Below are 16,627 nucleotides of genomic sequence, written 5' to 3'. Positions count from 1 at the left end.
GTGCCCCTAAAAGCACTTGCTGCTTTTGAAGTGTTAACAAGCAGCGCAGTTTCCTTTGGAGCGGGGTCTTTCATGCCGTCTTTTTTTTCACCCTCAGAAAATGTTTGCAAGTAGCAAAGCCTGAGAGGTGCCTTGCCTCTAAGCTTCCCTCCACCCCCCAGAGAGATTACAGCCTTGGGAGAGCAAAACTGAGAGGCACTTTCGTTCTGCGCCCCTCTTACGCGGAGTGTGTAGCTTTCTGGGGGGAAAAAATCCACTGGGCTGACATTTCTCATGCTTGTGCTTGGATTAGAGGTGATTCCCCCTCCCCCCCGCAGCGAGGTGAATAAAACTCTGTGTTTGAGAGATCTGAGGGTGAAAAGTGTCCCCTCTCCCCCAAGGGATGTCAAGGGGCTGAGATAACGTAAAGACGCGTTTTCAAACCATTCAGCTTGCCGGGGCCGAGCCCCGAATGAGTACAAGGGCCTTGGGCATCTAGGGCCTCATTCTCACATCGCTTGCATTCATGTCCCTCTGTTAACTTCTGATTTACACCAGCATGAAGGAGATCTGAATCAGGCTCCTCACCCCTGGTTCTCCAGTGCGATCATGCCCTTGTGTTGCCCCCTGAATGCCGCGAAGGGGCCCAAAAGTGGAGCTGGGCACTGAGAATGTCCCTGGCTTGGTGGAGCTCCCAGCTGGCACAGAGCCACCCTGCCCAGCTCCTGTGCCATCCCCAACACTTACACGTGGCCCAGCGTAAGATGTGTGTGTGTGTGTGTTGGGGCAGGTGGGCACAAGGGAGAGTGGCGCCCATCGTGTGCCGCACTTCGCTACGCCCAGCTTTCCACAGCCCCTTGGGAGTCTCGCCAGCGGGCGTGGGCCACCCTTGCCAGGGCTCAGATCTGCCCTGAGAGTCAGGTTCCCTGTTGCCCCTAAAGTGCTGAGAAGAAGCTTGACAAAGCAGAGAAAACAGGTCCTTGGGCCAGCTCCACTGAAGTCCATAGAGCCTCCTGATTGATATCAGCTGAGGTTCTGGCCCCTTTTGCTTATGTACCTGTACAGGAAGCCATCCTGATCGGGCAACCTTCTGTCTTCAGCGAGCCCCCTCCAATATGTGCAAACCTTTCGGTCCTGATTCTGCTCTCCCACGCTCCGGTGTAACTCAGGAGTGGCTCCATGAAGTCAGTGATGTTAAAGCAATGGAGGTGGAGTTGAGATCAGAGTCAAGCCTTTGAGTACAGCTCCGCTCCACTTGACGAGAACACCCTGCTCCGTTACATTGCTGAGTTTTCTTGGTCCCCTGAGCGGTTGTTTCAGACAAGCCCCAGGGTCCAGTGGGTCTCATTCTCCACTTCTTTGCACCGGTTTCACACTGTGTAGCTCCCTTGGCTTCAGTGGAGCTACTCCTGATTTACACCAGCGTAGGCACGGGGGGAAAATCAGGGCTAGGGAGTTCTCAGGTTGTCACAAGGATCCAATACGCTTGTTTTTCTTTTCCTACTGATACTGCAGGGCAAAAAGCACAGTCGGAACATTCGCTCCATTCTCCTTCTGCAGCCTGCCTCATGGGGCCCTGATTTCCCAGCCCTGTCCAAAAATGGATGCTCTCTGCATCACACTCCCTGCTGCCCAGAGCTAGCTGGTCAGCTTCCCTATGCAGCACACTGCACCGTTCACTGCCCGGGGGTTTAAGGCCCGGTCCGATGCCCACTGCGGTCAGTAGGGTCCCATCGGTGAATTGGATCAGAGGATCAGGCCTTTGAGACGGTGTTATTCATTGGCCAGGACTTTCCCACGACAGATCTCTGCGCCAGGTTTAGTCCGGGAGGTGCAAGGAGCTTGCAGTAGGGCTGGGGACTGATCTCCAGCATCTCAGCCTTAGCCACAAAACCATCCTTCCCCTTTAGCTCTTTGGGAGAGGGGGCCTGTTACTTCCACCCCCACCCCACCGTGCTCTGTGTGGCTTTAAGGAGCTCACGTGATCCTCTCCACTCTGTGCTTGCTCCCCTTCAGAGCTACACCAAGAGCGCGGCCTTCGTCGTCACCCTGCACCCTCTGCAGAGCACCACCGCGGACTTCTGGAGACTGGTGTACGACTACGGATGCACCTCCATCGTCATGCTCAACCAGCTTAACCAGTCCAACTCCGCCTGGGTGAGTGGCACCGACGCGCCCCCTCCCCGGGCCCTGCCGCTGGCCCTTGCGGCGAGTCTGCGTTTCTGCAGGCCTGGGTCATTGCATTCCTCCCACTGAAACACCACTATGGCTTTAGTTGTTATTATTGGCCTGCCTCCCTGGGCCCGGCTTGTCCTAAACCTGATGCTCTCTGCAACATGCTACCTGCTGCACGGAGCTAGCTGGTCAGCTTCCCGATGCAGCACACAGAATAGGGAAGCTAAAGCCTAAACTCATGAGCTGGGTACAGCAGTAAGCAGCTCTCCTCAGTGAATCAGCCTGGGGGGATGGGGAGTCTGGCACTTCCTTAGCCATCGTATTACATTGGTATTACAGCATCCCAGCCAAGATCAGGGCCCTGTTGTTTTAGGCATGGCGCGCACACATGGTAAGAGCCCACAAGCTGAATAGACAAGGTGAAGGGTGCGAGAAAGGAACTGTATTTATCCTCATTTTATCGGCGGGGCACTGGGGCACAGAGAGATTCAGTGATCTGCCCAAGTTCACGCGTGGAGTCTGTGGCAAAGCTGGGAAGTGAGCTGAGCGCTGACATCCATTCCAAAGCAGTACCCACAAGACCACCCTTCTCCTCCATTCCCTACCCTCAGCTGTTGGGTGGTGTTCCTGTGTGCTGTCAGCCAGCTGTTCCACCCCAGAGGAGGCTGCATTCCAATCCCTACGTACTCACCTTTAGTTCTACCAAGCACTTTTGAGGGTTGCAAATGTTGCTTTTTAAATCGATACTCTCTAATAACGACCTTCCCGTGGGTTTAACAGTATGAATTTGCCATGCCAGGTGGGACTTGCTATCCATTACATACCCACCGTAGCGAGGTGACCAAACAGTACCCTTGGGCTAGAAGGCAGCATTTGAACCGTTCCTGGCCTCTCCCAGTGTACCAACCCCTACAGGGATTCCTAGAACATTCCTGCCGAGGCCAGAGCAGATTTAAGAGCCCATTACAGGTCTGTAATGTTAATTCGATGAGGAAACTTACTGGATTTTTACATAAAATTAGCCTTATAGACTCTTAATGGCTGTCTGGAGAAGACTTCATTAACCGGATTGTTTTATGAGTCGAAATTAGACACTTAATGTAAATGACCCAAAACTGCAGTTGTAATGTTCACAGGAAATAGGCAGATGAATGGAATAAATGGCCCCAAATGAAGTTCTACTTTCCTTTGTCTGACACTTACGCTGAGCTAAATAGGCAGGTAAAATATTTAGAGATAGATAGGTCGATAATCTATCTCTATAGCTAATCATCTGTCTCTCTCTCTCTCTCTCTATTACATATAGCTATAAACTATGTATTCTATAGTATACAATGTTCCTATTTTTTCTCTGAAGAGGGGCACTGCATCCACAGGGTCCTTACGGGGGGACGTTAATATGATCTGAAATTAAGCAGAAGTAGAACACCAAGGTTGATCCTGGCAGGAGAATCTCCTAAGCTGGGTTAGTTTCCTAAGGAAGGGGAATAGTGGTGAAATATTAATTGTTTGCAGTGCAGTAGCACCTCGGAGCCCCAGTCCTGGCCCAGGTGCTAGGTGCTGTACAAACACAGAACAGAAAGCTGGTCCCTTCCCCAAAGAATTTGCGATCTTGTTTCCTAAGTGTTGGGGATTCCATCACTCTTAGGACCGTTGAGTACTGGAGGAACAGAGCGCTGCAGACCAGACTGCAGGGAGCGATCCTGCACTAGAAGGGGAGGGGTGAGGGAGTTCTGACCATAGTACGTTGTGAAATCAAATGTTCTGGCTAGCCCCATTCTTTAGCCTGCTCTGAATCTCCCTGCTAGAGAGGAGGCAGGGGGACAGAGAGGTTAATCTCAGCTCTACTAATGCTAATACTTGGCTCTTATAGAGTGCTTTTCATTCCTGGACCTTGAAATGCTTTACAAAGGTTGGGTGAGTATCGTATCTCCATTTTACAGATGGGGAAACTGAGACACAGAAAGGGGGGAGGTGACTTTCCCAAGGTCACCCAGCAGGTCAGTGGCAGAGCCTGGGATAGAACCCAGGTCTCCTGATCCAGTGCCCTGCCCCACGCTGCCACCCACGGTTTTCTCTGAGCTGCAGACACTTGGCACATTGCAGGATTGAGCCCTTGGAACGGCCATAGTGGGTCAGACCAATGGTCCATCTATCCCAGTATCTGTCTCCCGACAGTGGCCAGTGCCAGATGCTTCAGAGGGAATGAAATGAACAGGGCAATTGTCAAGTGATCCATCTCCTGTCGTCTACTCCCAGTTTCTGGCAGTCACACACTTAGGGACACCCAGAGCATGGGGTTGTGTCCCTGACCATCTTGGCTAATAGCCATTGATGGACTTATCCTCCATGAGCTTCTCGAATTCTTTTTTGAACCCAGTTATGCTTTTAGCTTCCACAACTTCCCCTGGCAATGAGTTCCGCAGGTTGACTGTGTGTTGTGTGAAGAAGTATTTCCTTGTGTTTGTTTTAAACCTGCTGCCTGTTAATTTCATTGGGTGACTCCTGGTTCTTGTGCTATGAGAAGGAGTAAATAACAGTTCCCTCTTCACTTTCTCCACACCAGTCATGATTTTATAGACCTCGATCATATCCCCCTAAGTCGTCTCTTCCCAGCCTTTTTAATCTCTCCTCAACGGAAGCTGTTCCATACCCTTAAACATTTTTGTTGTCCTTCTCTTTACTTTTTCCAATTCTAATATATCTTTTGCACGCACTATTCCGCATGTGGGCAGACCATGGAATTACACACTGGCATTATGATCGTTTCTGTCTTCTCTATCTAAGATGTCAGAGCAGTAGCAAAATGTGCTTAGAATCATAGAAATGCCGGGCTGGAAAGGACCTCGAGCAGTTGTCAAGTCCAGCCCCCTGTGCTGAGGCGGGATCAAGTTAACCTCCTAGACCATCCCGGACAGGTGGTTTGTCCAACCAGTTCTTAACAATCTCCAGTGACTAGGACTGGGGATTGGTCCTGCTTTGAGCAGGGGGTTGCACTAGATGACCTCCTGAGGTCTCTTCCAACCCTGACATTCTATACTATGACTCCACAACCTCCTGAGAAGCCTGTTCCAGAGCTTAACTCTCCTTCTAGTTAGACAATTTTTCCTATACCTAAATCTCCCTGGCTGCCCTTTGAGCCCATTACTTCTTGTCCTGTGCACATGGAGAACAATTGATCCCCGCCCCCACTCAGTCTTCTACAGTAGGGAAGATTTTTAGACATTAGGGCCTGCAAAAATGTCTGCCTGTGACCGAGGACAGGGACTTGTGTGCACAACGGTGCATGTTGCACGTGCAATCACATTTACATGCGCGCACACACATTATGGGGGAAATGTGAGTGCACGTTTCCAAATCTGGACCTCTAAAGACATTGACATATTGTGGAGTTAATCCCTCCTCCGACGTCCCATCAAGGCCTGGCTTCTGCTGTCGGAGTCTGTAATGCCACCCCATTCCAAAGCTAGAGAAATTCCAGGCATGGCGTTATGGAGGGACTGGGACAGGAGCGGGGACAACATTTCTGCTTCTCCATCTCCTCCCTTTGCTTCATTCCCAACATCTCATGGCAACCTTGGGCACAAGTCCCTAGCTCAGTTCTGCAGGTGCCCATACATTCCCCTCCACCCCGCTTTGCTCCCCATTTCAGCCCCACCCTGCATTGCTAGCAGCTCTCCCATACTGTCTCCTCTCCTTTGAGCAAGGGCCAGCCCAGTCTCCAGGGTGTACCCTCCCCTGGTGCGTTCTACCTGCCGTATTCCTTCCTTCCGCCCCTCTGCCGTCTCTCGGGATGGTTGTTCTTCACCGGTGTCCATGTGCCGGCTTTTATATGTTTACCAGTTTAAGACCAACAGCTAATAAATCAGCCTTTACAACAGGCAGCTTTGAGAGGTGACTTAGAGGGTAAATCCTTCGCTTGAACTATGTCTTGCTGAAGGAAGTTTTAATATCCAAATTATAGTTCTGTGTCTAGAAGGCTTAGAGATCACGGAGATTGATAGCCCCCATTAATAACCAATTATTTCTCAAACACATTTGCCATGCAGTTAGACCCAGGCCGTCGGCCGGCCTGAAATGCTAAATGTTCTGTTAAAGTGCAGTGACAAACATCGTATATTTTCTATTGATGTCGGCTCCCCGGCTGGCGTGGTGTGAAAACAATCGCATCCACGACCCCGAATTGAGCAATACATCAAGTGCGCTCCTGGGCGTGAGAAAGAACAATGCCAGGCGGCCTTGCCAGCAGCCAGCCCCCCCCAGAACATCTGCCCTGCCTGGCCATTGTGGTGGTTTCTGAGCCGGGATCTGCTTTTCCCCGCCGTGGGAGGAGGTGCAGAACTGAAGAGGGTGACCAAGGATCTGGGAAGGGATTGATCTGATGTCTACATTGCAGTCAGAGGTGTGGCTGCAGCGCGTGTAGAGATACCGGAGCTAGCTTAGTGATCGCGAGCTCGAGGAACTGTGGCAGCCCAGGCTAGCCGGCCAAGCGCATACACAGGCTTTCAGGCGGCCTGTGATGATTCAGCTTTGTTGCTCCTGTGCCCACGCTAGCTAGATCAAAGCCAGCTCAGACGTGTCTACACGAGCTGCAGATACCTGGAGTCAGCCCCAATATAGTCTATGGCAAAGCTCCCTTTGATTTCAGGGAGATAAAATCTAAAATGACACATGGTCATCGCTCAGGGCCTGGCCCTCCTGTCCTCCTGCCCATACTTCCACTGAAGCCAGTGGGCTGCAGGATCAGCCCCACCCCGCAGGGGTGGGACCAGAGGCGGGGCTAACCTTGCTCCATCGGGCAGTGGTCAGTGCTGCGTGACCCCACCCAGCAGATTTCTCACAGGCTTCTGTTCAGCTGACGTCTGGAGAGGACCACGTGGGTGTAAACGAGGTAGGGTGACCAGATGTCCTGATTTTATAGGGACAGTCCTGATATTTGGAGGCCTTTTCTTATATAGGTGCCAATTACCCCCCACCCTCTGTCCCGATTTTTCAAACTTGCTATCTGGTCACCCTAAAACGAGGGCAGGTTCTGACCTTTGACCTGTCGGTATAGAAAGGTCAGCTCCATCCAGCAATGTGCTGTGGATAGCATGGGCAGTGTTTGCGTGCCATAGCCTGTCTCATGTGCCCTGTGTTAAGCACCCTTGTGCCGTGTCCCACACCTGGTGCCCAGTGTCATGTCTTCCTGCCTGGGGACCTTGCACTGTGCCCCTGGGTCCCATGCCAGAGCCCCATGTCCCTATGCAGCGCCCGGTGTCCCACACCCCCGCATGGTGCCCCTGCGTGATGCCCTCTGCCGCGCATGCCTGCGTGTCACACACGGTTGTTTCTCTCTCCTCTCTCTGCAGCCCTGTTTACAGTACTGGCCGGAGCCAGGGCTCCAGCAGTATGGGCCGATAGAAGTGGAGTATGTTTCCCGATCAGCTGATGAAGATTTCGTGGCTCGCCTCTTCCGGGTGCAGAACATCACACGGGTGAGGAGGGGGGCGCATCTGGTTGTCATGCCAGGGCGCTGGGGTGGGGTGTGTGGGGGGGTGTTAGCTGATCTAAAGATATTCACCTTTCCAAGATGATCGCTCAGCCTGGAGCTCCAGGCTGTCCCCTGCAGCAGGAGAGGGAACTCCCGGGTGGCTGCAGAGACTGCACCAGTTGGATGCTGAAGCCAGCCCAGCTTTACCAGCTGGGTGAGGGAATTCACTGTGTTTTCAAGAGCACAAAAAAGAGGAGGCGAAGGCAAATCTAGATGCCATGTGCACATCCAGCCCCAGAAATGCTGCACTTAGGAATACGCCCCCTTCCCCCAGAGAGCAGCCTTATGTAGCTGGTTAATTTCACTTGAATACTGGGTTAAATGACCCCTTAGCTGGTGGCATGGCATCCTGCCACTAGACTTCTCCCAAGTTACCCTGATTGTTACATAAGCATCCCCTGAGTCCCCAGCCCTCTCCTGCTGACAAAGCGTCCCTCATGAAGACCAGCCCAAGCCTTCAGGAGTGTCTGTCTCCTTGCAGCTGTTCTGGTCAGAGAGGAGCTGCAGACTGGAATCAAACTTAGAAGCGAGTCCCACTCCTGGCCAAACGCCCACTGGTTTCAGTGGGCTCCCACTGCATCAGACCCTTAACTAGGAAGGGAGGGACTCTCACCCACTGGACTAGGAGCTGCTCTGTGAACGTGGCCAGCGCTGGCTGATGCACAATGACCACAACAGGCTATTTGTGCAGTACCAGAGCTGGGCTCAGGCCAGAATCCCAGACCCGAAGGGTTTGATTCTCCTTCCCACGAAGGGTTGGCCGACACGAACATATAGTTCACGGCAAGCTGGGATGTGAATCTACCCCACACTCTCCCAACTGTCGTGTGCACCCGGCTGACTCACACGAACCGTTTGTTAATGTGCTTCGAGCTAGTCCTCTTTCAGAGGGAGCAGTGTGCGTGTTTGTGTGTGTCCGTCCGCGCATCAGCAGGGTGCACATGGACAGAGCGTGGCAGGCTAGTGTGGGGGAGATGCACACCCCGCTTGCCATGATTGGTTTGTGTAGCCACTTGGCATGGCTCTGTAAGGGGGTAAAAGAAATTTAAAAGTGAAGAGTTTGCATCTGAACTCAGACCCATCTCTGTGCATTAGGGGAAGGGCTTCCTGGTCCCATCTGGTGGTCAGTTTATGCCATACCATAGAGACTGAGAGCCCCCAGGATCATTATCCTTGCTACAGTGGAACCGACAGAACAGAGCGGCTGAGAAAAAGACCGCAGGGCCTTTAACGTACTTCATGTTGCTTTCGCAGTGCACCTCAGCCAGTTCTGGTCCCCCTTATGTGAAGAAAAATACAGTGACATGATGGGCAAGGAATGGGATGGGGGAGGGATAGGATCTTCTAGAGAGGAATGGAGAAGAATGGGCGTATTTAACTGGGAAAGCAGGCCATGAAGATGGGGCAAGAGTGGAATCTTTAAACTAGCAAAAGGTTCCCATAGCACTAGCCCTTGTGCCCTGTGTGAGTTCACTGGACGGAACAGTTAGCAGGTGGGGCGTGATCCCGGGAGAAGCGTTGGGGTCAAGCAGGAGAAATCTTTGCCGTCACTACCTGGCTGACTGGAGTCTGATACGTGAAAGGGCTGTTGGCCGGCTCTGGGTTTCCGTTTCTGGCGGTCAAGAGGGAGTTTTTCACTGCACGTGCGTTGCTTCTTGGATTGGCCACACACTGTGTTTGTGGGGTGGGGGCGGTTCTCCAAGGAAGGGGTTTTACCTCAACAAAGGTTCAGAACTAATCGAGAGTAGACATAGCGGAGCTGGCATCACATGCCCAGGCACTATGCTGATTGGCACACCATAGACAGAAGAGGTCAGAGGTTGGACAGGCAGAAGGCCCCGTGGCTGCTACTAAGGGAAGCATTGTTGCTTGGTGGATTAGGTGGGACTCATGAGGTCCGGGTTCTGCTCCTGGCTCTCCACTGGCCTGCTGGGGGACTTTAGGTAAGTCACATCACAGCCCTGTGCCTCAGTTTCCCCTTCTGCAAAATGGGGATGATAATGCTGACCTCCTTTTAAAGCGCTTTGAGATCTGCTGATGAAAAACGCTAGATGAGAGCCAGATATTCTTATCATAGGCCTACATAGAGCTAGATTTACCAATGGCTACATTAAAATTTGTGATGGGTGAACTACCCGGATTTAGGAAGAACCTTCCCCTGTGTGGAGATTACTCCATAATTGCACATTATGTGGTTTCTGGCACTTTCCTCCAAAGCATCTAGCACTGGCCATGGCTGGAGACAGGCTAGTGCATTAAATGACCATCAGATCGATCTGGACTGGCAGTTCCTCTGAGAACTGAAGACATTTGCTCCCCTTTCCCCCCCCTCGCCTCATTATTTTTTACTTTCCCCTCTTGCATGTCTGGATTCCAGCTGGAAGGGGAAAGGCTGAGATCCTGTAAGGAGGCCTGTTCTGGCCAGATTTCTGTCCTAAATCTCAGACCCAAGAAGTCTGGATAAGACTCAAAGACACATCCATGCTTTCCGGAGCATGTCTGAACGGAATCATTTAGAGGTCTGCCCGTCGCTAGCACTCAGCAATGGTTTGGAGCAAGCCCAGACCTCATTTAGCCTCTAACTTGAATGTCAGAGCCGAGCCTGCCTGACGGGCCTGGGTGCTTCAGTTGCATTTTGATGTCTCCGTTTGCTGTCCTGCATAATTGGATCAGCACAGAGACAGCCCCTGACCCTCAGGCTTCCTCCTTTCCTGTAGCCCCAGGGGCTATTTTTAATGGGTACCATATGTCAGCAAAATGTCCACTCCCCACCAGCACCTGTCTGGCAGGTGACTTCCAGAATAACTGCAGGCAGGTCATTAGCCGTGCTGCCTCAGTGGAAACTGACCAGCGGGGGAAACTAAATGGCATGCGTAATGGGTCCCTCCCAGGGTGCCACCTGGAACTGGGGTACCACCGAGCCCTCTGACCCACCAGCCTGGTCGCCCTCTCACACTGTGCCACTGTGACAAATTGCAAAGCCCTCCAAGCTTGGACTTTCACACAGGTAGGGACACACCCAGCTGCAGTTACACGCAGGCTCTTTATCCACCAGCCTCCCAGCCTAGGACCCCAGAGCAGTATGTCCTGCCCTGGTCAAATCTGGCCAGTATATGGGTTTAACACCTGGTCCACCTCTCCCTCAGTGTGAAGAGGACCGTGCACACTTGTGATAACCAAGCTGAGATTTTCCCCAGGCTCCTTAGTCAAACGCATGCTGGTTTGGATTAAAACATAAAATAAGTTTATTAACTACAAATGATAGATTTTAAGTGATGATAAGTGATAGCAAACAGATCAAAGCAGATTACCTAGTAAATAAACAAAACCGCAAACTGAGCTTAACCTACTAGATAGGTAGGATGTGAATTAGCAAATTCTCACCCTGAGTGATAAACGGGCTGGCAAATTTTTAAGGCACAAGCTGCCTTTGCTTTGCAGCTTGGGTTTCCCAGGTTTTCATACACAGGCTAGAAATCCCTTTAGCCTGTGGCCATCACTACCCCCCGTTCAGTCTTTGTTCCTCAGGTGTTTCCAGGTGTGTTGTTGTAGGGAGAATGAGGTCCCATCATTATGTCATTTCCCCCTTTTATATCTTCTTCCCACTTGCTGGAGAGCTCTTTTCCTGTGACCTGGGTCGAACAGTTCCCGTTGTGTCGTGCTGTCTCTGAGAGGTTTCTATTGTACACAGTTCCTGGAGTAATCCCTGTGCTTGCGTGCATTTCCTCAGTACGCCATTAACATTGGCCTTTTTACTGTTGTACCTGAAAGGCGGCCTGTGGGTGTTTTCATCCTCACACCATGTTTCCGTAACACATGCATAGCCAAACTTCATAACATCACATACGCCGATAGCACATACAATCCAATGAGATATTAATGTCTAGCAGATCCAGACTTTTCGAATGATACCTCACAAGGTGCACTTTGTACAAAGCATATCCGAGTTACATGGCAGTGGTGAATATTGGGGTGTCAGGGTGTCACACATGGACGTCAACATCAGATCCTCTCCGGAACTTACAAGCAGCCCAGGCGAAATGGGCAGCTAGGATCTTCAATCCAGACAGCGGAAAGGGCACTGAATTGTCGCCTCTTCCCCAGATTATCTGGGCTTGGAAAGTTGTATCATGAACTAGACGGAGCAATTTCCTGCCTGGGCTGCTTTAAAGGGAAAGCGTTCACACTAGAGAATCAAATTGGTCTGTGCGGCTGCTGCTGTGTGTGTCTGAGGGTGGTTGCTGGGTGCTGCTGTGTGGAGTGGGGGAGAGCGTGTGTGGCGTGTAGTTGTGTGTGCTGCTCCAGGTGGTGTTATGTCTAAAGTGTGTGTGGGAGGGCGCATGTAACTGTGAAGCTGAGGTAGGTATGATATTGGCTGTGTATGATTGTAATGCTGCTCTGTGTGGTGTGGGTGATACTGGGACCCACGTGCGTGGGTATGCTTGTGTGATACTGAGGGGTGTGTGTGTGTGTTAGTGACACTGCTCCCTGTGCGATTGGAGAATAAATTCTCCTCTCCTGGCCCTGGGCGTAAATCCAGAAGTCAGTGATGTTGCTGCTGCTTCACATCTGTGTAAGTGGGAACAGAATCGGGCCCTGTGTGCACATCAGCGGGGGCAAAGCGAGCCCTGCGCACCGCGCGTTGAGCTGATTTTGCCAAATGCTGCGCCGTCCTTTGGGATGTAAACATGAGCTCAGCCCGTCTTGCCACAGAGCCGGGTGTCGTGAGTGGGAATTCTCGGGCCCTGCTGATTATAGAACTAAGAGCGGGTGCCTGGCTCCATCCCACCTGGGTATCTAGGATCCTAGCCCAAGATCCAGCGCTGTTTGCTGGGAATCCAACAACCTGCCTTAGATTTCTCTCTCCCTTCCCTTTCGCCTGCCCTCCTCCCCTCCTCACATACTTGTCGCTGAAAACAGCAATCCCAAGTGGAGCGCTGGGCCCGGTGTTTCATTGCACAAGCCAGGCGTCATTCCCAGAGTATTTTCATCTTCTGAGTCAGAACTGAGCCCCTCATCCGTCTGGCTAAAGCCCAGGCTTACTTAGCTTTGTGCATATAAATCCTTCTCCTCCCGGAGCCTTCTAACTGCATTAGATTGCAAAGCTAACTAGATTACTAGGGTATTAAAGAGCATTCTTACCATTCTCCGCCCCCTGGCCGGATGGCTCTGTTTCAAGAGGTTTGCAGTGAACGCAGAATGAATAAATGTAGGTGCTCTCAGCTGAGTACTTACGGGGTAATCTATTGCATCCAGCCTGGCTAGGACCCAGAATGCAACAGCAGGGGTGGCTGCAGGGCAGGACTGAGGTGCATTATGTGGGGAGTCCAGGATGGGGCTAGCGGCGGGGCTACAGGTTAGGGTGAGGCGCATTGTCAGAGCTGCGTGTGTGTTTGGGGGGTTGTGACTGCAATGGCCAGGCAGTGCAAATCAGGGTTGAGATGCACTAGCAGAGGTGCTGGGGAGATGACTGACTAGCAAGGAGGACATCTAGGAAGGGGGCCGTACTCACACACTGATGGGCCTCTTCTAGTTGCAGGAAGGGCACCTGATGGTCCGGCATTTCCAGTACCTGAGGTGGTCAGCGTACAGGGATACGCCAGACTCCAAGAAGTCGTTCCTGCACCTGCTGGCCCAAGTGGAGAAGTGGCAGCAGGAGAGCGGCGATGGGAGGACAATCGTGCACTGCTTGTGAGTAGCCCCTGGAAAACAACAGCCTGCTCACCAGGGCTGGTGGCCAGCGGCTCCCGCCAGCCCACGTGCCCAAAGGACTAGAGGGGAGCGACCCCCATCAGCCCACCCACCCACCCTTAGTGCTGCCCAAGGGCCCTCCTGGGCGTGAAGTCTGTATTCTAAACAAGCCACCGTGGATGCAGTTCAGTGCACGCACAGCACCGTGCAGGGACCTGGCAGCTGCCATCTTGGATTCCCTCTGATCCCTGTGGCGCGTTTTGAGGCATTTAAAAAACACCTGCCCAAAGCTCCGACCTTGCTAGCCTGGCTGGTGGAAATCGGTGTCAATCCGTTGAGCTCAATGGAGCCACCCCTCCTGGACACCAGCTGAGGCCCAGGCCCGCTGCAGCCAGAATGGAAGCTGCTGACGTCACTGGGGGGTTGAGCAGGGCCCCGGGAGCCTGCCGGGCTTTTGAGGAGAAGGGGATGGAGGCGGCGGCTGAGTGATTGCGGTGCCGTGCTCTCCAGCAGGGCTGGTTACCGAGCTCGCACTCCGAGTGCGCTCAACCGTCCTCCATCCATTTGCACGCATATGGGCATGCGCACGCACAGAACCAGGGCATGATGAGTTTTCAAATTGACAGAGACAGCAGGCGAGCTTTTCATCAAAAATTAATTACAGCCTCGTCCATCTTCATTAGTCTAAGGCTAATTTGAGAGCGTCCTTTGTAAAATACGGCTCCCCGCCCCCTCGGAGCTTTGAGGAGATGAAGACCGGGAGGTAGGAGAGGGAGCAAGGCGAGGAGGAGGGTGTGGAGGCTGATAAATCAGAGGCCGGTGTGTCTGGCAAGGCTGATGCGTTCGCAGGTGGAGGCCGGATGTACCCAGTGGCGTTTGGCGCTAAGCAGAACGATGGGACGTGAGCAATACACTGGGTTCTGAGGGCAGCCGCTACCCCAAATAGACCTCACAGATAAAGGGGGACTGGAGCCATGGAGAGAGAAAGGAACGTGCCCCAGTTACACAGGAATTGTGGCATAGCCAGGAATTGAACCCCGTGCTCTGAGTCCAGGCCCGATGATCTGCCAAACCCCAGCCTTCCTCGTTGTAGCGCCTCTGATAAGTCTTGGGGTATGGGGCCCCAGCCTGGGAATGAGCTTCCCACCACATGTGAACCAGTTTGGTCAGTTTGGAGTTAGGAGAATGTCTGTATCGCATTGGGGCGGTGTCAGGTCACAGCTTTGCTTTGTAAGAAGTTCAGTCAGGCCCAGCCTGGCAGAGGGAAAACCCAGACCACCACCACATGAATTCTAGGGGAGCCGGCCCGGCCAGGAAACGCACGGTGTGAACAGCTCCTAGCAGAAACCACCCTCAAATTCCTTCCGATACGCCAGAGACAGCAAAGTGAGATCCCTCGTCTCAATGAGAGGCTCCTACCACAGACCCCAGGGGTCCCCCATTGCTCACCCCCTGCCAGAGTGAAAATTCCTAGCCCTTGTCTTCCATCTCTGAGTCAGGTTCTGATCCAGGACGATACTTCGCCTCGCTCCCCAGAGCTACTTAACTTCCTTAACAGGCCCCTGGCAGGGAGAACAGGAGGATGATGAGGCAGAATGGTCCATGGTTATGGTGCTGGCCTGGGTTCAACTCCCTGCTATAGCCCAGACTTGGGAAAGTCACTTAGTCCCTGTGCCTCCATTTCCCATCCCCTGGGGTATAACAGCACTGTCCTACCTCACAGGGCGCGTCCTGAGGATTCAGACAGTAAAGATTATGAGGGGCTCAGACACTGTGGTGAGTTGGAAACAAGTTCCACAGCCCTGAAGAAAAGTTCACGCCTCTGTAATTGCCAGGACCACACTTGGTACCTTGTATTAAACTAGCTACAGCCCCGGCTCCCCACCAGCCCTCTGGTACAGGGGCTTGTGGCACCGTTTGCACAGCCATCGCATCCTCTGGAGTTCCGGGGTGTCCGGCCCGTCCTGGCGACGGGTGGCTCTAAGGAATCCGTTTGCTCCTTGACTTGCTTCTCCGACTCCTCACTCTGGCAGTAGCTCGTCTTTTCTCACTGAAAAGGAGAAGGTATTATCCGCTGCAGCAAGTGCTGATGCGCACAAGGGTGCCTGCAACTAGTCACCCTGACTGGAACTGGCCTGATTTTCAGAGGCATTGCGTGCTGGCAGCTCTCATTGCAATCTGAATATCAAGCCACTTATCAAGGCCCCCACGTTGAAAGCATTGGCATTTGCCTCTCCATGCTCCACTTCCTACCTCCCGGCATCACAGAGCTGAATTCACTAAAGCCTGTCAAACGCTAGCAGATCCTCAGGGGAAAGAGGCCAGCCATTGCAGTTGGTTTGCTCTGTTTCGCTGAGGCGGCTTTTGGGGCAGCTGCTCTGTGGGTCTCCTCGTGCGCTGGCTCTCCACTGACTGACTCCGTGTGTGTCTCCCGCTAGGAATGGGGGTGGTCGGAGCGGCACTTTCTGTGCCTCTACCATGATCCTGGAGATGATCAAGTGTCACAACTTGGTGGATGTTTTCTATGCTGCAAAGACCCTCCGCAACTACAAGCCAAATATGGTCGAGACCTTGGTAAGTGCTGAACAACTGCCCCCGCCCCGTCCCTTCTGCCTGCCTCCCACGTGTCAGAAAGTCCTGCTGGGCAGCCAAGGCACACTGCGGTCCAGTTAATCCAGCCTGGGCCGGGGAGCTGGGAGAGACAAGCACCAAGCCAGCGTGGATGGATTCGTCTCAGCCTGGCACCTCCTTCCCCTGCCCCAGCCACTTGCTGCATGTGGCTTGGGTGCGTCCCAGAGTATGAGGCAGTGACCTCGGAGTGTGATTGCTGGGCTCAGGCCCTGAAGAACAAAGGGGGCGGTTTGTAGTTAATTCACTGGATATGATTCCAGCTGTTCCTGGGGGTTAGGAGGGGTCCTGGCTGAGGAGCAAAGGAGAGCAGACCTGTGGAGCAGTTTCTGGTCTCAGGCCGGTCTCCTTGTTCTGATGGCACTTGCCTGTCAGATGGACACCATGTGCAGCCAGATCGGTTGGCCCCCAAAGCAGGCCAGTGCTAGTGGTTTCAGCAGAGTTTCCCTGGGGGTGAATTCATACCCCAAACTCGGGGAGTGCAGATCTGAACGGAGACTGGAGAATGGGCTGGGAGGCACCTGGGGTTGAGTTGGCTGGGTCCGGCACTGCACTGCGTCGCACAGACGCCCTACCAGAGCAGACCCGTCGCCCACCCAGGGTGGCGACATGATCCTCGCA

The 16,627-nt window shown here is 52.9% G+C and overlaps 1 protein-coding gene across 1 annotated transcript in view; it reads left to right on the top strand.

Annotated features, from left to right (window-relative positions):
• Window positions 1–16,627, top strand: part of PTPRU (protein tyrosine phosphatase receptor type U) — a 273,624-nt gene that overhangs the window by 250,434 nt on the left and 6,563 nt on the right. The window contains exons 26-29 of the mRNA XM_054011788.1: window positions 1,996–2,136; window positions 7,506–7,631; window positions 13,221–13,378; window positions 15,817–15,952. Coding sequence (XP_053867763.1) covers window positions 1,996–2,136; window positions 7,506–7,631; window positions 13,221–13,378; window positions 15,817–15,952 — 561 coding nt within the window. The remainder of the gene's footprint in view (window positions 1–1,995; window positions 2,137–7,505; window positions 7,632–13,220; window positions 13,379–15,816; window positions 15,953–16,627) is intronic.

This window comes from Malaclemys terrapin, chromosome 22, assembly GCF_027887155.1.
Source record: "Malaclemys terrapin pileata isolate rMalTer1 chromosome 22, rMalTer1.hap1, whole genome shotgun sequence".
NCBI lineage: Eukaryota > Metazoa > Chordata > Testudines > Emydidae > Malaclemys > Malaclemys terrapin.
This window is presented reverse-complemented; position numbering and strand designations above follow the sequence as displayed.